Below are 21975 nucleotides of genomic sequence, written 5' to 3'. Positions count from 1 at the left end.
AAACTAAATTGTACAATTAACTATCACAAAAAATTTACTTGGTAAGAATAATTACATAAAATGAAAATGGAACCTTAAATTTAAAATATCTGTTCTTAAAACAAAACTAATCAAACAACCGTTAGATTAGATAATACCAACTGGATTGGTATATCCTTTGGAAATTTAAGTGTAGTGGTTCCCGTTGCCTTCTGCACTGGGAACATGGTGCTTTTTCGCCACCGTAGAAGCGAACGCATGGTCACCCATGCGTTCGCTTCACCCAAATTTACAGTAATATGAGGTACCACAAAATTAATGTTTGATGATGGCATTTACCCCTAACAATGATACCGCTGCGAATGGAATAGAGGGATATCTACAACCAGAGTTGAGGAGAGAACTCTTACATCAGCTTAAAAAACAAATGGTATCAAATAGGGTGATCTTAGTTATTAGAATCATTATTTGAAAATTTGTTTTTCAATCTCATGGCACTCTCAAAAACCTAATCACGGAATCGATTAACGAATATGTGACAGAAACCAATGAAAGTCATATCTCTTGATTGAATGTATTCAATCAAAAAAAAAAAATTAATAATAATAAACACGGCATAGGTGTAGCGGTAATCATAGATAGGATAGAAAATAGACTTAGTTGGTTTGGTCATGTTATGAGAGAAGAATCGGAAGCTGTAAAAACAGATATAGAAATGGATGTTGAAGGAAGAAGAGATAGAGGAAGACCAAAAAAGATATGGAGGGATGTAATTGAAAGCGATATGAGAACGGATGATGTGAGCGTAGATGATGTTGATGATCGTGTTAAGTGGAAGTTTAGGATAAGGATGGCCGACCCCAAGTAGTTGGGATTAAGGCAAGGAAAAAGAAGCAGAAGAAACACAGTCTCACAAATACTACAATTAGAAACCTATTCTTTGGATATAAAATTATTACAATTCATTTTTAATCAAAAGTTTTTATTTAATTTTACAACACCACAACATTTTAATATCGTATAAAATTTATATGTAAAATTAATAAATTAGTAAATGTCACAAAGAGAATAATTATATAATAGTGTACAACTATTTGTAATTTAATTTTAAATAAGTAACATGGAATATCATTAATTCTAAATAATGAATAAATTATTCATATGAGTAATTATTTTATGATATTTGATAAACTAAACTATTATAAACAATATACTATCTGACATTTATTTTATTTTGGTAAAATATTTTAACATAATTAAAATAACTTTTTACTGTAAAATAAATCTATAAGTAACTACAGTATTAAATTATACAGTTAATTTTATTGGATAGTGTTAAGAACTGATAAATACATCATCAAAATTAGTTAAAATTTTAAAACAAATACAAATAAAACATTTAAAAAAAAAAATTATGTATAAATTAGTCACTGATTTAAAACAATGCTTTAACATTTTAAAAAGAAAAACTTGGTATAAACAATTTAAATGAAAAATAATAACATGAACTCCAATATAGAGTTACTATACAAGTTATATAACTTGTCATGTTTCTGAAATACATAGTTACGATTTACGAGTTTAATGTCAGTTATTTAAATTTTAGAAAAGTACATTTAGTTGTAATAAAGTTTGAAGAAACTGTTTAACACCATTAAAAATTAAATAACAATAAAAATATATATCTGATAATGTTAATTAAAAGTAGTTTTAATATTCATCATCAGTTACATCTATGAATTCTCCATAGAAAGCAGTGATTGAATTAAGTCTATTATTAATAATGTTTTGTTGAATTTCTACTTTACCATAACCCTTTGCTAACCATACACACTGGAATTAAAAACAAATTAATAACAAAAAACAACATTTTAGAATGAAACCAATACATACTTCAAATATATTAGTTGTCTTTGGCATATGAAAAGCAATATTTGGGGCAATTTTTTTAACAAGATTAAATATACCATAACCACCTCCAAAATGATGATCACACATAGATTCTAGACTAAATTTGTTATCAAATGCAGAATATTCTGGTCCTCCCCATGGAGGAGACATAAAAATAACATCAGCTTTTAATTTGGGATTACTTTTAGCTAAAATAAAGAAATCTCCAACAATAAATTCAATTTTGTGAGCAACACCATAAACTTCAGCATTATGTTTTGCTAATTTAATCTTATGTGGATCAATATCAATGGCAATAACTGTAAATCACGAATAAATAAAAAATAAAATAAAACAACAAAGTTAAATATTTTATAGTCTTAGATTAAGCATTTTTAAAAAATATTATTATTAGTTTTACATAAGTCTTTTAAATAATATTATTTCATATATAAGGAATGAATAGTTAGTTTTACACTATAAGGAATAATTGAAGCTTAAATTAACGAGATAACCTCATGCTCAGTAATCGGAACTGCCTATGATTGAGTCTCAATGACCCCATGCATTAAATATTATTGTCTATACTAACTCTCTTACATAGTTAAACATAAAAATAAATAATTTTATACAATTTTTAGGTTTAATGAAATAACAAATAGGCTCCATATTTTAAATTGATCAAAAAATACACAAAAACTAAATAATTAAACTCGTAGACTCTGTGTTCTAGAAATTAAAAAAACCTATAAAGAATCATTAAAATGATGCTAACCCAATTTACATGTTTTAGCTAACTGTATAATATTTCCACCTGCTCCACAAAAAGGATCCATAGCAACATCACATTTGCAACGTTTGGCAATATGGTAACTTAAAATTTCTGGACATACTGAATAAAAACTTTCTGAAAATATAAATATTTTAATTAAAATACAACTGATTTTATTTTTTATCTTTCATATGTATTCTAACCACTATCCAATAATATACCACTATCAAACTTTGAGAATAGTAAGTGTCTCATTGACCAGTACTTCCAAGGGCTTTTCTCTACATGTTTTGATAATTTTTTATCTGCATACCTTGAAATAGTGTTTTGATGTTCATAACTCTAACATTAAAGTTATTTATCAATAAATTATGCTTAATTAAAAATATCTCTAAGATGGATATACAAAATTAAATATCTGTTTCATAAAAATTAATAATTATTTTTTATTAATAAAAAGAAAAAAAAACCTAATAATAAAAATATGTCTAGCTATAAATTTAAAAAAAATATTGTTAAATGTAAAAGATTATCTATTATAAATACAAATAATGTATTGAACCATCATCTTGGATTTTATCAGCCTCAAAATTTGTTGCATTACTTTCTAATCAATCATCAAAAACAATACAGCAGATGTCGTGGTATAAAGTTAAAAAACAATATTTTATTAAATTATAAAAAATAAAAAGGATTCTTAAAATTAAATAAATAAATAAAATTTAAAAAATTCAAAATTTTAAGATAACTATAAACTATATTATTGTCAGTAGTTCAGTAACCCTAATGACTTTTTAGGGATTTTTCCTACCAATGATAATTGGCCAAAAAAATAATAAACTTTGAATAAATTAAATGTTAATTTATATTACATAGAATGATTCAAAAGTCTTTGTTTAATTATAAGTTGAATTAACTCAGCAACAGTGCAATTATCTGGTTAATTATCAATTATTTACTAGAAAGATAAATTTGCCAAATGTATTTAAGTTACTCATTATTTTATCTTGTAATCAACTATTATAATCTATACACTATATTTAGCATGCGACAAATTATGACCCCTTCTCAGAAGGCACTTTAACTATAAATATTCAAGGTAATTTTGGACAATTTTACAATACCAAATGCTCTGAGCATATAGAATTCCACCTCTACAATTCCCTTGAACATAATGTAGAACAGATATTGCTAACAACTCATACCATCTAAAACAAAACATGTAAAATACTTTTTGCTATGGGACCACAACTTGGAGCAAAATGAATTAATTAAATATAACCAATAATAAAATACATTTATTGGTAATATAAAATTGGCAAACTTATTTTTCTCAAAAATAAGCCTAGACTAAGGTAATTATCAAGTTACATTAATTTATGATAAAACAAAGCCTTATGAATCACCCTAACTATAAATGACCAATAAATAACATACTTGATTTTTGTCAATATTTTTAATATTCTTTTCATTAAATCTATCCTAAAATAAAAAATTACTAGGTTAAAAATCTTGATATTCTTAAATATAAAAATGTTAAAAATAATATAATTTAAGAAAAAAATATTTAGTGTTTTAGAACTAAAAATATCTTTTTAGGGAAAGTTTCAATTCTGTTTTTTTTTTTTTGGTAAAATTCTATAAAATAAAGTAAAATTCTGAATAAAAATATATAGAATATCTTATCTTAAACCTTTTTCAAAAAAAATTATAGTTACTATAAATTTCAATTCAAATGTATTCCACAAAAAAATGGCTCATGTTACTATTAACCTACTTTCAATAAAGGAAATTTCTTATAAAAAAAAATGTTATATCTAATGCAAAAAATATGCTTTAATAAATATAATTTTAAGGTTATTCTCAGTTTTATGCAGGTTTAAACTTTGACATAAGTGGCTACATGAGTTTTGGCACCCTCAAATTATCTAAAATCACCCTTAAAATAATATTAATGAGCAAAACAAAAAGAAGGTTAACATTAACAAAAATAATGCAATGTATAGTGTTCTTGTTTATTTATAAATAGATAAAATATAGTTAAACAAATTATTTGGAGCAAGAAAATTTTTTTTTGATTTTAGGAATTTTAGCACTTTTTAATTCAAAACACTATTTGCACTTAATGTGGAATGTGTATGTGTATTAAAATGTTATATACATTTTTCATTATAGCATCATAAGCTCTTATGCTTATAATGTTACACTGCTATTATGTTTGATAATTTTAGACTCTAATTTTTAAAGTAAGACTTGTAGCCCACATAGATTTAAATAGGTAAATTTCAAACTTCATTATTGAAATACTTATCTAAAAATACATGGCAATGAATAAATCTGAGCAAACTTAGCAAACTTGAAACTTAGCCTATTTAAATAAACATGACTTTTTNAAATACTTATCTAAAAATACATGGCAATGAATAAATCTGAGCAAACTTAGCAAACTTGAAACTTAGCCTATTTAAATAAACATGACTTTTTTAATGAATTATGTTTATAGTACTTTAAATTAATACATAAAAATATATATCAATTTAATTTATATATATATATATATATTAATTTAACTAAGATATGAAAAAAAAAACTCTAATACATACAAATTTAGATGGTAATACATTTCTACTTGGACAAAAAAATTTATAATTTTGTCTATAGTAAAAAATTTCAGATGGTACTGCAGTATACATTTTATCTTCAATCACAATAAACCCTATATCTTGTAATGAAGTTATTATAATCCGTAAGTCTTTACTGTATGATTGTCTGTAAAAATACTATTTTTATAACACATGCCAGCCTATACAGTATTTTTTAATCAAAGTGATTAATATATTGTCTGATAACATATCTAGTTAAATATACAAAATATTTTTTAATAAAATAATATTAAGATAGATCCAATAATAAAATAAACAAAATATTAAATGATTTGTACATTTATCTAACTGTTTATGTATTTATAGTTTAAAAAATAACACTTACTTAACTTTTCTAAGAGTATTTTCATCAGTTATGCTTAATTTTCGCATGTTTGAAAAAAGTTCAATTTCATTTTCACTATCTTCTTCACTCTCCAAAACGTCATGTTTGTCTGTTAACAGTGGCTTATTTTGAATACACGGATTTCTTAAATACAGAAATAAAATTCATCATGCTATTAATAAGTAATGAAATACAAGAAGAATACATAAATATTATTTTCTTATTGTGTATAATTCAACTTGATTGAATAATATCCAATTGTCATTGAATATTCAAAATAAAAATAATGATGCCAAAAAAATATCAGGAAAGTTGAGTACCTGTATGTAGCCAATACACGACTGCATAACATTGTGATTTCTTCTTTACTACTGCAATTTTTAGGTTTATACAAGACTTCAACCAATTTTTCTGTACGCAGTGAAAAAGAAGAAAGAGTAACATAATTCATTATGGAGATGTGTCATTCGAACGGATATTTTTGAACTGGTTATGGTCGTAGATAATATTTACAACCTAACCAATAATTGTAAATAAAAATAATTTATCCGCTTATCACATGTTACCCAAACCAATCAGGGTTGACACAAATTACTTAATAATCTGGACAGTATTTTTAAAAATTGTACAATCGAATTTTAAGTTTATATAACTAATTATTGTGAGATAAAACAAATCGAATGAATTTTACAGTAAGAATAGGTGGTATATATAATGAATGAAGTACTTTTGAAGTTGAGGCTCCCTTATCTAGTCTATAGATGTTGTCTATAGTCTATAGATTGCTTCGCGTAACCATTTAAATTTTCCCACAAAATACTTTTGATAATCATCTTCCTAAGGTTATGATTTAATTTCTTTTAATCACTATTTTAATTTAATCTTGTATTCAATATCCTGAAAATAACAACCGTACATTCTTAATTTTAAATAAAAAAAAACCCAGCACAGTGATGACGCGTCATAGTTGGATCAAGTATAATGATATCTGACAACGATTAAAATCACCATCATAAAAACGCTTCGATGCAAATCTTTAGATAGTGTTTAATTTTAAAAAATTCGTAGATTATTCCAAAAGCTGCATGATCTTCTATTTTCTTATTTATATCCTGATTACAAGTTTTGTAATTTATAAGTGTAATATATGAATAAATATATAGAGGGAAATGGTGTTATTTAAAAAAAAATATGTTGATAAAAGAGGGATATAAATATAATTCTCATAAAAAAATTGTATTGATCCATATACTTTTCAATAATTTATAACATTATAAAGTTAAAAATGTAAAATATAAAATCGAAAATTTTCACACAATAGCATTTAGTAACTATTTTCAGCGTGAAGACAAAATAAAGTTCATTTTTTTTTTATGATTTATTACATTAGCTTTAATTTAAGATATATATAAAAGTGTCACGCTTCGATGCAAATCTTTAGATAGTATTTAATTTTTAAAAATTGGTGGATTATTCTAATAGCTACATGATCTGCTATTTCCTTATTAATATCCTGATTAAGATAAAGTATATCAAATGAAAAAGGGATTATTAAAAAATATTATTACTCTTAAAAAAATTGTGTTGATCCATATACTTTTTAATAAGTTAAAGCATTATAAAGTTGAAAATGTAAAAACTAAAATCCAGAATTTTCACACAAAAATAGTTTTTGGTAGCCATTTTACCGTGAAGACAAAATAAAGTACGAAATTTTTTTTTTTACCATAATGAAGTATATTACATTAGCTTTAATTTAAGATATATATAAAAGTGTCAGACTTTCCGGAACACTTTCAAAAGTTAAGTTGAAAAAGTTAATTTTTTGTGAAAAAGTTGTCATTTTAAATCCCCCCTGTGGACAGGTAAGGGTAAAAATGTATAAAATCGAGAATTTTCACACAAAAATAGCAATCGGTAGCCATTATTACAGTAAAGACATAATAAAGTACGAAATTTTTTTTTTTTATGATAAACACTAAGAAATCAAGATTTAAAATAACAAATGCTTCAAAATAAATTTGTTCGAAAATTCGAGAAAATTTCCCTTCTCAAAATGTTAAAATTTCAAGTTAAATCAAATTCTATTTTTAGTTTTGACGTAACTATAATTATTGGAAGAAACAAAAGTAACTGTTCTATAAATATACTATTTTTCGAGAAAAATATTAGAACAGAAATTATCTTCCCTAATCGGCAGTCTTTGCATATTTTTTTTTATCTGATCACTAAAAACATAAATTATCAACAAAATTTTTTCTAATTAAGTATACTTTAATTTAGTGAATTCAAATAACGTAGGTTTTTTAAAACATGTTTTACAAAATAGTTTTCGTAGTAATAAGTATTTAGGAAATATTTTTTAGTGTTAGTGACCACTTAATCGTATTTGTAATCGTGCTATAAAATAATAAACGATAACAAACTATCAATAAAATAAGTTTGTTTTTTATTCCTAAAAAAATTAAAAATAGACCATGTTGATTGTTATGTAATCATATTATATAACATTAAAGATGTATTTATAACATATTTTCAATAGAAAAATACGATACGTATCACCGATTTAAAATATCTTTAATATTGAAACAAAATTCTCTTAAATAATTTTAGTCTGTATACAAAACCTACATAAAAATATGATACATGTTAAAAACTAGTCTCTGATTTTGAACTAAAAATTTTAACAACTTAACAATTAAAGTTAACAAATCATAACACACAAATATAAATGTAAAATATAAATGAAAGATTACTAGTTTACTAACTAAAAATGTAAAAAGTAAAAATATTAAAATTATTAATATTAATTACTAAAATGCTAAAATTAAAAATCATCATATTTAAAAGGATAGAACTTTGATCATTCCTTCTGAATTGGCTTGAAATTTATATACGACTATATTTTGACATTCACCGGAACTTATCACACGCAAAATACATCCACATTCTGTCATTAAGTTTGAAAAATCTAAACACTCTTTATCGACCATGTCACAGTAACTTTCGACAAGAATGACTTTAAGGTTTCTCATCTTTTCGATTTTTTTAGCATCGGTTTTACACTTTTTGCACACCATTTTGCAAACATGCTCTCCTAGTACTGTAAACTTTCTTTGTGATAAAACATCTGCATGACCAATTACACTAACTTCACACAATTTTTTCATGTACGATCGATCGAACGGTCTACCTATTTAAAATTTATAATTCAAATATGTAACATCAAATTATAACAATGGTTGTTTACGATTGATCAATATGTATGCATATTTAAACATGTTGCAGGTGCAATTTAGGTAACTAAAATGGCCTTATTCCAAAGCTCATACGAATTTTATTATTAAATGTTTTACTTTTAGAAATATATTTAGCAAAAAAAATTATTATTTATTAAAATACATAATGTTAACATTATATTTTAAAATACAATGAATATTTTTAATTTTTTACTTAATTTAAAACACATAATTTTTCTTAGTTTCATAAAATTAAAAAAAATAATAAAATACAGCAACAAACAGTTATAACTTATAAAAAATTAAAAACAAATTATATTTGTAATTTTGTAGATATGATATGAATTTTACTGGACAAACTTCCATTAATTTTTCAACTTACTAATATATTGTACAAAATAATAGTGACTTCATCAACATTTATTTTGAGGCCTTAGTCTAGTCATGTTACTTATTATTACGTATTTATATTACCTAAAATGCATAGAGGATCTTGATATGTACAATCACAATAACCCGGTTCTGGTAAAAAGTAATTGATAGACAAGTTGCTGTCACTAATTTCTTTACCCCTTATTTGACAATAGAGTACTTCTAAAAAATAAATAGTTATTTTAAAACTCTAAGTATCAATAGGTAGTTCTCGAGGATAGAGTGTAATCACTATCTTTAAGAGATTTCTAGAACAGGATTTAATTTTTCTTGTTAAGATTTAAGTATGCTAAAGTTATTTTAACTTAAATAAGATTAATATTTTACAAACAAGAAAATTTTAAAAATTACCCAACAAATATTGTATTTATAATTTTTTTTCCAAGAAAAAAAAACCATTTTAACTTTAAGCAAGGGACCATAAAGAGTTTTATTTTCAGATAATGACCAAAAAACGCTCTTCAGATGCCAAGCTCCTATGCTATAAATTAAAATTATAATAACTCGACCTGTTCTGTGCACCTATTAATCATAATCGTATTTTATTGAACAGTATAACTTATCCAATTGTGTCAATAGTTTAAATCGTTTCTATTTTATGAAAATATAGAAACAAAAGGAAATTAAAAATCGACAAAATTTAAAATAATATAATTTTGTAAATTAAGCGATTTGGTAACTTATTTACTTGTCATTTTCTGATTGAAATTAAAAATATTACCTGTCTCAAAAAACAACAAAAATATTATAATGGCGTTTACAAAAACAACAATTGTCATTTCATTCAAACATAGTATATATCTTTATACACATTGTGTTTATTAAAAATTATTTTTACTAACGCAATTAAGATAATTAATTTTATTTTAATTGTTTTTTTATATTATAACAATCGAAACTATAGTTATTAAAGCAATCTATATAATAACATTTTTAATAATAACTTAAGTTATGTTCAAACTTAAGAAATATAATAATTATATTTAATTTACAACACAATTATTCTGTTGTAAATTTTAAGATAGTGTTATATCTTTGCGTTATCTAAATTCTATCTATTTATTAAAAACTTTTTAAAAATAGAAAAATTTTCTTATTTAAGACTGTATCTTTTTTTAAAAAAAACTTTAATATAATTCTATGATGGACAAATTATTTTTTTAATTATTTAAAGATATAAAAACTAATCAAATAGTATTGTTTAATAATAAATTATGTTAGACCTTTGAAAAATATTTTATCCAAGTAAGATTTTTTACTATAAACACTCTAATTTCTTATTAGAAATTCATTAATTTATTTAGAACACAATTTAATGTTAGAAATTAAATTTTGTTTAATTTTTTTTATTGTAGGTCTAAGGGTAGAAAAGAAACAAAAAACAGAAAAGTTCTTTGTTTGAACAATTATTTTTTTATTACACCTATGCGAATATAATATTCAATTTACAATTTTGTAGCACAAAAAAGTTTTTTCTTATATATTATTTCATATTGGATTTCATGAGCACTGAAATAGTCGAATAACTCAAACGTATCACCTATGAAAATAAATAAAGGACAACAATTAAAAATGAATAATTTTAAAATTAAAATTGAACTATATAATACCATTAATAATTATAAGTAATTATACCATTACTCAATTATAATAATATCAAAACATACATTTACAAACATTTCTAAGTTAACTATTTTTGAATAGGTTATTTTCATTGTTAGTGGATTTGCATTATTCATGCGCATTGCAAACAAAATCAACTTGGAGCATTTTGAATCCATATTTATCCAATCACTGCTATAAATTGAAAAATTTAAATCGTTTTTCTAAAAGAATATTACAAAAGTTTATGAAATAATTATAATTAATTATACAGAGTATTCAAAAAGTAAGGAAAAAAGTTGTCTGTTATTTTTATTATTTATACAAATTCACTTGTTTCCTTATTTAATGAACACCCAAGAGAAATCAATATAATTATTTAGTGAACTTTCAATAAATTATTGAGTGTTAAAATTTAATTTCCCTCTCCTATGTATTTTTTTTTTTTTCATTTTTATTTTTTTTTTCAAGAAATGTCAGAAGCCTCCCAATTTGCACCTATGATACTATCGTACTACATAAATATTCAGTATATTGAAAATCACTACTAATCAGTAAATGACAAATTAAAAGTTATCACATGGAGAATATCAATATATTTAGGTGTATTTTTATAAAAAATATTCATTAATGAGAAAAATTTATAAATCCTCTAAAAAGTTGTCTGTCCTATATTTATAAGTATACTAAGGAGCCATTTGCAAGTAGAAAAAATCGCTATAAATTAATTTTCCACACATGTACTTTATTATCAGGTATTGATAATAATTTTAATGATTACTCATACATAAATATACATATAGAGGATAAGAAGGACAGTTGTTACAATTATTATATTTTTATTTTTAGTAATTTTTCTTCAATAGTTACTCAAATTTTTATGAATTAATATATTTTACGTTGTTATATTTATAAATTATAAATTATTATATAATTATATATATAAATATATCATAAATTATACAATATATTTGTTTGTAAAATACCAAACAATATATGCATAACTTCAGCAAGTCAAAATTAAATAACTTGTCTCAAGATTGGTTACTATTTATATATTGGCGTTAAATATCACAGTATATTTTTTTCTTGTATATTATTCTAAAAATAACAAAGAAAAGTAATTCTTATTACAAAGTATTATCAAAATAACCGTTCTGTGAATTAAAATTTTATAAATATATAAAATTAAATGTTTTTTTATAACTTTATTATACCAGTTGAATAATGTCTTAGGTGCAGAATTTTTATATTTATTTATAGACATTGTGCCTTGAGTAATTTTATAATCTAAATTAAGTAAATTACACTAATTTGATTAAATTTACTAAATGAAGCCATTTTTTTTTTACATAATAAAGTATATTACATTAGCTTTAATTTAAGATATATATAAAAGTGTCAGACCTTCCGGAACATTTTCAAAAGTTAAGTTGAAAAAGTTAATTTTTTGTAAAAAAGTTGTCATTTTAAATCCCCCTTGTGAGCTGGTTAAGTGTTAGATTTACAAAAATTATATGCCAAATTATAGGTAAAGACATCAAGCATCTATATAAAAAAAAATTATATTGATATGTTCATTTTTGAAAAAGTTACGGCAGTTTTTAGTAAAAAAAATTGAAAAAATTTCGAAAATTAGCGATTTTTAAATTTGTAATTTTTTTGGAGGTTTCCCCCATTTACGGGGAACGAGGGAAATTTTTTCAATTTTGAAGGGTAATGTCTTCGACTAGATACGATTTATGATCTTTTGACGTATCGTTGAAAGAAATCCGTTCGGTGAGAGCTGAGAAAAAGTGGTAACAGACACAAAAAAAATAAATAAATAAAAAATAAAAAAAAAAACACATCTTAGTAAAACCAATACCTTCTATCTTCGCATCGAAGTTAAAAGGCGAATAAATTTTTATATTGGTATGATATTATCAATATTTTCACAAAATATTTAGTAGCATTATTTTATCAATGATTTATATAGTGTTATTGAAGTTTAAAAATAAAATATCTCAATTGTAACAACTTTCCCATGTAACAACTATCCCCGCTCTCCCCTATCTATTATTAACTATTTATGATGTAATTCTAAAATCATATTTTATATTAAATTATTTTATTTTTTAAAAAAGGCCTAACACAAAAATAAAATAGGTGTTGGTAATTTTTTAAATAAATAATTACTTGTTTATCAATATTTCCAAATAAAAAACAGTCCAAATAGAGTTGCAGCACAAAAATAGGAAGGGCACTTAACATTTTTACAATTTCAATTAAGTTTGCATCAGTTTTATTAATTAGCGTCTAAAAATTTAGCAATAGTTTTTATTAAAATAATATTTAATAGTATGTATAATATTGAAATTTCACACATACCAATGAAATCATGAAAGACATAAATATCAGTGTGTTTGAAGATATAACCAACTGAGTTAAAATTACTGGTCGGACAATATCATACAATTCTTCCATTTTTCTAAAAATTTTTTTTTGATAAAACTTAGATTAATATTTGTTGAAAAGGTTTTTTTTATCAATGTTAGTTATGTAGGGGAGTCTGTTGTATCTTAGATCTCATTGTACATTAGTCTTAATAAATAACTCCTAAAAATATGCAAAAAATATTTCGAAGTCGACATTGTATACAATTTTATAATTTTAGGAGTTATTTGAATAAAATCAAGGTTCAACAAAAAAAAAAAATGAATGCTTTTTAAGCAGACACGTATTAAGACAATGACCCCTATATGGGCTCACGAAAATAAGAGTCTGAAAAAAAAAGAACCTAGTCATATTTTCCACCTAATTTGTAAAATAATTTAAAAAAATCGAAGTTATATTATTAATTATTTAATTCTCTACAGTTTTTTATTGTTTCAATAAAAATATGCCGCAAATTGAGGTATAATCCAGAACTGATTTTAAGAAATGTACAAAATAAAATTATTGAAGGTAGCAATTAAGTCTTCAATATTTAAACCAAATCAAGGATGTTTTTAAAATTTCTCAGTAAATTTTGTAATGAGAAAAAAAGATAACTATAACTCACTTTATCAAAACTTGATGGTCAACAATAATACATTTTATTTCGTCCAGCAATGACGGATCATTTATTTGGTTATATTTTTTATTTAGATCTGAAATAGATTTTTTTTCATTAGTTCATCATTCTGAAAAATTAATAAAATACTTACCAATTTTGTCTTTTTTTGTTGCTCTTAATCCTAATAATTTATATGAATTGTTTAATGTTTTTAATTGACTGGACAATGCATAGCATGCTGATATAAGAAAAATATCGTAAAGTACTGAGCAATGTAAAGAACACATTCCAAATATAGACTCAATCAAGTAAAATGCATAAAAATTATCATTATAAAATGTTTCTGAGACCATAAAAGATACACTATACACATTCAAATGGTATTTAATGACTATACCGTCGCGAGTTTTTATTGTCAAATAATGATTTCTTAAAATCAGTGGAATTATCGTCCACACTAAGCATATACAATAACACATGAGTGAAAATAAATTTGTGCTTCGCAAAGATCTTTCACGACATTTTTCAAGAACTCCTCTATCATGGTACATGTACTTCATAAAATCAATTCGAGTAAAATTTAAAAGATTCCAAATGTTTTTTGAATAGCGCATCACAGTCAAAATTTTATATACCATAAAACAACCGTTAATAATAATTTCAATTAATGTGGAAAATGTTACGATGTTATAAGACCAGAAGTATAAACCAGCAATGCAAAAACTCATTATAATAGATAAAAAAATTAAAATGAATGTCGCAATGATGTGATATACATTGAAGCCAAACATTTTTGGCGAATTAGGATCTATTAGTAAAATTAAGCCCAAATAACCAGCTAGTTTAACATTAGCTATGTATAACAGTTCATCATTGACTATCATATTGTTGGACTTAAAATCAGTAATGTATTTTTTGAAGTCCTAAAAAATAGAAAATAAAAATAATTTTAAAATACAAATAATATTTGAATTGTTTTCTCTTTTTAAATTTTAATAAGATAATTTTTTTGATTAAAAAAAAAACGTACAATGTTTCAAAAATGGACAACTCACAAAAATTATTTACGATAGTATTAAGAGGCTTACACACTAGGCGTTTAATCGTGCGCGTACGCGTTTTTAAAAACGCGGCGATTAATGGCTTTATATAAAACACTAGTGATGGGCATAATCGAGATATATAATCGAGATATCTCGATTATGAAAATAATCGAAATATTTCGATTATTGAAATCATATCCATTATATAATCGAGATATTCTGATTTTTAAAATAATATTGATTATTCTATAATCGAGTGATTATTTCTAATGATTTCTCGTTTATTATAAAAACAATGATTTCTTGATCTTGAAATGTATATAATCGAATAAAAGTTATTTCGAATGATGTCCATGAAACGATGAAACGAGAGAATACTATTTTTAAGTTTTTATTTAGCATAAATTATAGTCGAATTATTATTAAATTGTTGACTTCGAGTCTTCTTATTTTCAACTCGTTCAATCGCTACTCATGACAACACCTTATCTGTCACATTTTTGGGAAGTATGTGACGATTAGAACAAAGTTTTGTCCTGAACTGGCTAAACTACTGAGTTCTGATTATCTCACTAGTTGTGAATTTATGAAAAATCAATTAGGTGTGGAATCAGGTGTTTTAATTATGATGGTCAAACCGGCTATTGCTACCTTATCTTATGTTTTTATTTTTTAATTTGTTATCGGGTTTTTTTAAAATATAGGTAATAATTATTAAATAATAAAAATAACAACTTGTCTTTTATTTAAAGCACTTATTAATAATGCATTATTAATATATTATTGTTATTATTATTCCTAAATTATAGTTTAATATAATAATTATAAATAAACACCAACAAATAAAAAAAGCAAAATTAAATTAATAATTATTTACTATAGGTATATTTATTCATATTTCAAATAATTTTTCGATTCTCTCGATAAATAATAATAGTTGATTATTCTTATCATACGAGCAGACGATTTTAACTTCGAGTGATTTTTCGAGAGATTCACTCGATTATGAAAATGTCTCGATTACTAATCATTCGATTATCGAAATCATTCGATTATGCCCATCACTAAAAAACACCCACATTTAAATTGAACCATGCACACTTTGACAAAAAACATGCGTTCGGACGCAACCGATCGCGCAGGTTTGATTTTTGGCGATCGGACGCGACCGATTACTTAAATCAAACAATACAAATCGCATATTATCATTCACGCAGGGCGATTAAACGCCACGATTTCCGGGCAAATGAGGATTCAATCTATTTTCACGTATTATTTTGGATTCATTTCCTTTTGTGTCTTCTAACTATCATGTCTTTTGACACACTAAATTTTATTAATTCCATATATTTGGAAGAGTCAATTTTGTTAATAAAATTAATACGATCATACATGTATTAGCTTAATACATTTCAATTTATATAATTACTGTATACTTTAAAATTGAATATTAATAGAGGAGAATATTATTATTGGTATAGAAGTATAGTTTTACATAGGAACTCATTATGGAATTACTTCAAATAATATAAATCATAAAAATTAAATTTCGTCGAACATTTTATTTGAAATTTTTATTTTAACTTTTTGTTAACAAGTTTTATAATTTATAAGTGTAATATATGAAGATAAAGTATATCCAATGAAAAAGGGATTATTAAAAAATATTATTTCTCATAAAAAATTGTGTTAATTCATACACTTTTCAAAAAATTATAGCATAATAAAGTTAAAAATGTAAAATATGAAATCGTGAATTTTCATACAAAATAATAAATAGCATCGGTAGCCATTTTCATAGTGAAGACAATCTAAAGTCCGAAATTTTTTTTTTTTTTGTAATGAAGTACATTACATTAACATTAATTTAAAATATATATATATAAGTGTCAGACTTTCCGGAACACTTTCAAAAGTTAAGCTGAAAAAGTAAATTTTTTGTGAAAAAGTTGTCATTTCAAAATAATGATTTTTGTAAAAAAATTATTTTTTATATTTTTATCTTTATAATGCTATAACATTTTAGAAAATGTAAGGATCAATATAATTTTTTTTATAGATGCTTGATGTCTTTACCTATTATTTGGTATATTTTTTTTATTAATCTGACCCATTACCTGACTACAAGGGGGATTCAAAATGACAACTTTTTTACCAAAAAATTACTTTTCACTTAACTTTTGAAAGTGTTCCGGAAAGTCTGACACTTTTATATATATCTTAAATTAAAGATAGTGTAATGTACTTTATTATGAAAAAAAAACAAATTCAGACTTTATTTTGTCTTCAGGGTGAAAATGGCTACCGAATGCTATTTATTATTTTGTATGAAAATTCACGATTTTATATTTTACATTTTTAACTTTATTATGCTATAACTTATTGAAAAGTGTATGGATCAACACAATTTTTTTAAGAGTAATAATATTTTTTTATTATATCTTTGATACAGAGTGGCCCACTCTGTATATNCTTGGCATTAATACCATGATAAGAAATTAGATAAGGCAATTATTACTTATCACTCTCATTCAAAAGTATATTGAAAAGATAGCGTTTTCTTCTGTCCTTTTCTCAATACGTATTTCAATGTTTAATACCGTAAAATAATACATGAAAATTCAAATTTTCACAAACTTCAAAACACTACAGAATATTTACTACTGAATATTAATAAGATATTTTTTTACTAAAATTTTTCTTAAATTCTACCTTACAAAAAAGCTATCATAGATTTTTTTTTTACATTTTATTTAAAATTCAAAAATAAATAATATTTTTAATAAAATGTAAAAAAATTAATTATTGAGATATAGCTATGGACCTATCGTATAACTATTATTTAAAAAAAAATCAGCTAAAAATATTAACTGGATCAAAAGTTATTTAAGTTGTCAGTGAATGGTGGGTCACCCTGTATATATCTTAAATTAAAGCTAATGTAATGTACTTTAATTTGAAAAAAAAATTTGACCTCTGGACTTGTCTTCATAGCGTAAACGGCTACCGAATGCTATTTTTGTGTGAAAATTCTCGATTTTATAATTTACATTTTTTACTTTAAAGTGCTATAACTTTTTGAAAAATATATGGATCAATACAATTTTGTATGGGAAATAATATTTTTTAATAATCTCTTTTTCATTTGACATACTATATCTTAATCAGGATATTAATAAGGAAATAGCAGATCATGTAGCTTTTAGAATAATCCACCAATTTTTTAAAATTAAACACTATCTAAAGATTTGCATCGAAGCGTTTTTTATGATGGTGATTTTAATCGTTGTCAGATATCATTATACTTGATCCAACTATGCCACGTCACCACTGTGAGTCGACCCTCGTGTGCTGGGGTTTTTTTTTTTACCTCAATGTAACTGTAAGTCGCTCTTCTAGTGGTATTGATAATCGTAAACAAGTATCCTCTATTTGCAGTTTTGATCCAACTTATAGCATCTTTAAGTTTCAAATAATTCATTCATTTTTTTTAGCTTCGATGCGAAGCGGAGAAGGTATTAATTTTACTATGATGTGTTTTTTTTTTTTTACTTTAATATTATACGAGATTTGATTTAATTATTACATCTATTATATAACATAGAATACTTAATAAAATAATTTAAAATCTTTTTCTAAACACATATTTTTTATATTGATCTGGACTATAGTTTATAGATCTAATTTTCGGCCAACTCGAAAAACTTCAAGATCAACATTTTGAAGTTTTAACTTAAAAACTTCTTGGAATTCTTTATTCAGCTATATGGTCCAGTGAGATAACTGTGAATAGGGATTATTGTAAACATGGCTGGCATTTTGAACCAAATTAACAAACATAAATTTAAATATAAATATTTAAGTAAACAATTTTTCTTTCATAAATGATATTGGTTAAGTTATTTTTGAGTTTTTTAAATGTCTTACAAACTTTTTTAATTTATTGAGTTTAATGTAAATTCATTTAAAATAAAAATATATAATTAAATATTTTTACAAAATTCAAATAATTGTTCTAGAAATATAAATTGTTAATTATTGTTAATTAGGTTTAATGTTCGTCAGTCTTTTTGCGATGTTTACCAATACTCAATTTAACATAAAAAATTTATAGTTTACAAATGTGTGTTATATATATATATATATATTTAGATCTAGTAGTAAATTTAAAATAAAATGTTTTATTTTATAAAACAAACAAAAACTGTCTTAGAATATATTTTGTTCTGTACGTGTAAGATAATAACTAAAAAACCTAAAAATTGAACAAACTAATGTTGAATTATGTTATTGAATTATTAATTGTAAAGTAATGAATTAGAAATCTTTCTTGCATACAAAGTTTGATTTTATTATTACAAAATTGTACACGCAGTGGTGGTGTTTTGTGTTAGTCTCTTTAAGCTTATGATAATTAATATGCTTACAAATATTACGATTATAACATTAACACTTGTAAAATATAATACAAAATTATACATACATCACTTTTATTATAAAAAAATACATTGCTTACCTATTTATAAGCAGATAAAATCAAAATTATATTATAATTATTAAGTATTGATAAATATTAAATTTGTTTCAAATAATATAAGTCAACTGAACTATTAGAAACCCTAAAGAAAATTAACCATATTTTTCAATTTTGTTAATAATATGTATCTACTTGTTTTAAGATTTATCAATATGTAATATTATTTGCATGTCAAGTATATGTACATTTACACCTACTTGTGTGTTTATGTTACCTAATTATAATTATTAAGTATTTCAAAACATGCATTAGAAAACACGCGAAAATTATATTGGGTACTAAAACTTTTTTGGGTTTAAAAATACTACTTAAAAACAAGTATTTCACCATTTATGAAAAATTTATTTTAATCATATGTTTTCCATAGTTTTTTTTTTAGTACCTAATCATACTACCTATAGAAAGAGATATGTGCTAGAAATAATACGCTTATATATAGAATAGTAACAGTGGCACAAGTAAAAAATTATTTTTAAGATATTACCCTATTTTTTGCTAACTAAATTTTTTTTGCTCTGAATTGCTATTTAAGAAAACTCGAATAAGAAAAAAAAAAAGATCATCATGACTAAAATTCAAACATTGCAAATCATTTCGTGAGTTACAAGCCCTTAATCACTTCCTGACTGCACCAATGAACTGTACATATGTTGAATTTATACTTCTCTCATTGTAATTTTACTGAATCAACAGACAATTCCACGAAATTATTCAGCTAAATATCTCAGATTGTACTTTAACTTAAACAGTATTTACGCCAAAAAAGAATGCAAATAAAAAAAAAGATACACAAACTCTTTGGTTAATTGGAAAACAACTGTTTGGACTTACGAAATTCAATTGTAGGGTTTTGCTAGTAAGTCTAACATAGTGTGAGTACAACATTGTCGGAGCATTGCTGTTCGTACCATCATCATAGATTACCGATTCGACAGAAAGTACATAATTTGTCGTGATATGGTGCTGCCATAGCAAAAAAATCACTCGGTTTGCATAGGTATATAACAAAGTTGGAAAATCATAAAAATCTAACGACAATCCAACTATTGGATAATTCCAATAGTTAATAATACGTCGTTATAATACCAATCGGGCGCTCAATAAACGAAAAATATGGCACAAGGCACCCACGTTTTTATCACAATAATACTAGTATTTTTCGTTCATTATTGTTTTAAGCTTATTTTAAAAATTATTTTTAACTTTTTAGTGTGATGTGCTTTAAGAGCGTGTTTTTTTAGTTTTTTTAAACTATATTTATTTTTCACTTTATAGTTTCATGTTATGATAGCAGTTACTATCAATATCATGGTTGTAACGTGTAACGGGAAATCAGGGTTCGATTTCGGGGAAGGAGTCTGAGAATCCACTACCACATCCAAGGAAAGCAGTAGGCGCGTTAATTACCCACTCCCGGAACATGGAGGTAGTGACAAAAAATGACGATTCGGGAATCATCCTTGGTAATCGGAATGAATACACTCTATACCTCTACTGAGAATAAAGCGTGTTAATATATATTTTTAATAGTAATTAGAATATATATATATACGTAAAGCGCATTATACGAGGGTGGTATTGGTCAGTCAAAATAAAAATTTGTTTATATATATATATAATTGATGTCACGCACGCGTGTACGGGTACGAAATCCAAAAATAAAATTTTACAGGAAAATATTGTTATCGACGAGGGGAGGTGAGCGGGGTTGGGTGAATGCGTTACGACAGTCTAGTCTCAAGGCCATAGACGACGGGATACGCGAGAATAATAACACGTGGCGCGTGGAGATTTACAAACAACAAACCCTCAACAAACACAACATACAAGTGAAACTAATATAAGCGTGTTAAAAAAAATAACAATATAATTGTCTACCATGTGTGGCGGACCGTAAGGCTCGCCTGAGGGAATTTTAATATTTATTTGTTGTTCGGTTTACCGTCTGGATTCCCTATTGGGCTATCCGCACAGAGTCCTCCAAGATGTACATAAGAAATAGTTATTATTTATAAAGAAATAAATTTAACACTCTCGGTAGAAATACTGGTTATAAATAGTAAAATGTATTATACGAAAAACATTACGTTACAAGAGTAATATAAATGTATATATATATATAAAGTAAACTTTCATAATAACACTTCAAAATAAGAATATGCTTTACAATTATAATGTTAGTCCTATAATGGTAGACACTAGACACTAGACTGACTATTGCTGAAAAATAGTCGTACAAAGAAATCAAGGGGACATCCGCATGCGGATGTCCCTATCAATTATAAACATGTATATTCGCAAAGATAAATATTTAATAAAGTGGTGGTGACACAACACATGAAATATCAGATTTGTTGATTTGTTTATGAGAATTGGTTGTTTTATGTAGCTTGCTATTCAACTGTAATTAAATTATTGTATATTCAATCATAAATAAAATGTAAAATGTAAATTTT

At 24.4% G+C, this 21975-nt stretch overlaps 2 protein-coding genes across 4 annotated transcripts; both read right to left on the bottom strand.

The window, feature by feature from the left end:
- Positions 1 to 1265: 1265 nt before the first annotated feature.
- On the bottom strand, positions 1266 to 6182 carry LOC126898376 (trimethylguanosine synthase-like). 2 transcript variants are annotated; one of them, XM_050672342.1, is made up of 8 exons: positions 5950 to 6163; positions 5630 to 5773; positions 5245 to 5410; positions 4079 to 4123; positions 2845 to 2983; positions 2645 to 2776; positions 1873 to 2189; positions 1269 to 1812 (listed from the first exon to the last, which is right to left on the bottom strand). In XM_050672342.1, exons 1-8 carry the CDS (start codon positions 6078 to 6080, stop codon positions 1690 to 1692), a joined length of 1197 nt encoding a protein of 398 aa, XP_050528299.1. In that variant the 5' UTR covers positions 6081 to 6163; the 3' UTR covers positions 1269 to 1689. The 2 variants fall into 2 exon arrangements, with proteins under 2 accessions (XP_050528300.1, XP_050528299.1); XM_050672343.1 differs by lacking the exon at positions 4079 to 4123 and having other exon boundaries at positions 1266 to 1812; positions 5950 to 6182.
- Positions 6183 to 8410: 2228 nt separating this feature from the next.
- On the bottom strand, positions 8411 to 21557 carry LOC126898375 (odorant receptor 94a-like). 2 transcript variants are annotated; one of them, XR_007702237.1, is made up of 9 exons: positions 21462 to 21557; positions 14091 to 14862; positions 13946 to 14033; positions 13273 to 13372; positions 13081 to 13200; positions 10968 to 11126; positions 10750 to 10840; positions 9343 to 9462; positions 8411 to 8822 (listed from the first exon to the last, which is right to left on the bottom strand). XR_007702237.1 is itself a non-coding variant. In XM_050672341.1 (8 exons), exons 1-7 carry the CDS (start codon positions 21398 to 21400, stop codon positions 10784 to 10786), a joined length of 1299 nt encoding a protein of 432 aa, XP_050528298.1. In that variant the 5' UTR covers positions 21401 to 21452; the 3' UTR covers positions 9217 to 9462; positions 10750 to 10783. The 2 variants fall into 2 exon arrangements, 1 of the variants encoding a protein (XP_050528298.1); XM_050672341.1 differs by lacking the exons at positions 8411 to 8822; positions 21462 to 21557 and adding an exon at positions 21398 to 21452 and having other exon boundaries at positions 9217 to 9462.
- Between the last annotated feature and the right edge of the window lie 418 nt (positions 21558 to 21975).

This window comes from Daktulosphaira vitifoliae, unplaced genomic scaffold, assembly GCF_025091365.1.
Source record: "Daktulosphaira vitifoliae isolate Bord-2020 unplaced genomic scaffold, ASM2509136v1 Scaffold_2, whole genome shotgun sequence".
In the NCBI taxonomy this organism is placed as follows: Eukaryota; Metazoa; Arthropoda; class Insecta; order Hemiptera; family Phylloxeridae; genus Daktulosphaira; species Daktulosphaira vitifoliae.
This window is presented reverse-complemented; position numbering and strand designations above follow the sequence as displayed.

Bases quoted from the DNA above. Each gene is read 5' to 3' on its own strand.
- LOC126898376 (XM_050672342.1), bottom strand. From the start codon at position 6,080: ATGAATTATGTTACTCTTTCTTCTTTTTCACTGCGTACAGAAAAATTG. The intron at 2,984-4,078 runs GTATGTTATTTA...CTTTAATGTTAG, and splicing joins AAAATATTGACAAAAATCAA to AGTTATGAACATCAAAACAC. The intron at 1,813-1,872 runs GTATGTATTGGT...TTTTAATTCCAG, and splicing joins AGACAACTAATATATTTGAA to TGTGTATGGTTAGCAAAGGG.
- LOC126898375 (XM_050672341.1), bottom strand. The intron at 13,373-13,945 runs GTGAGTTATAGT...AAAAATTTTTAG, and splicing joins GACCATCAAGTTTTGATAAA to AAAAATGGAAGAATTGTATG. The intron at 13,201-13,272 runs GTATGTGTGAAA...CTAAATTTTTAG, and splicing joins TGTCTTTCATGATTTCATTG to ACGCTAATTAATAAAACTGA.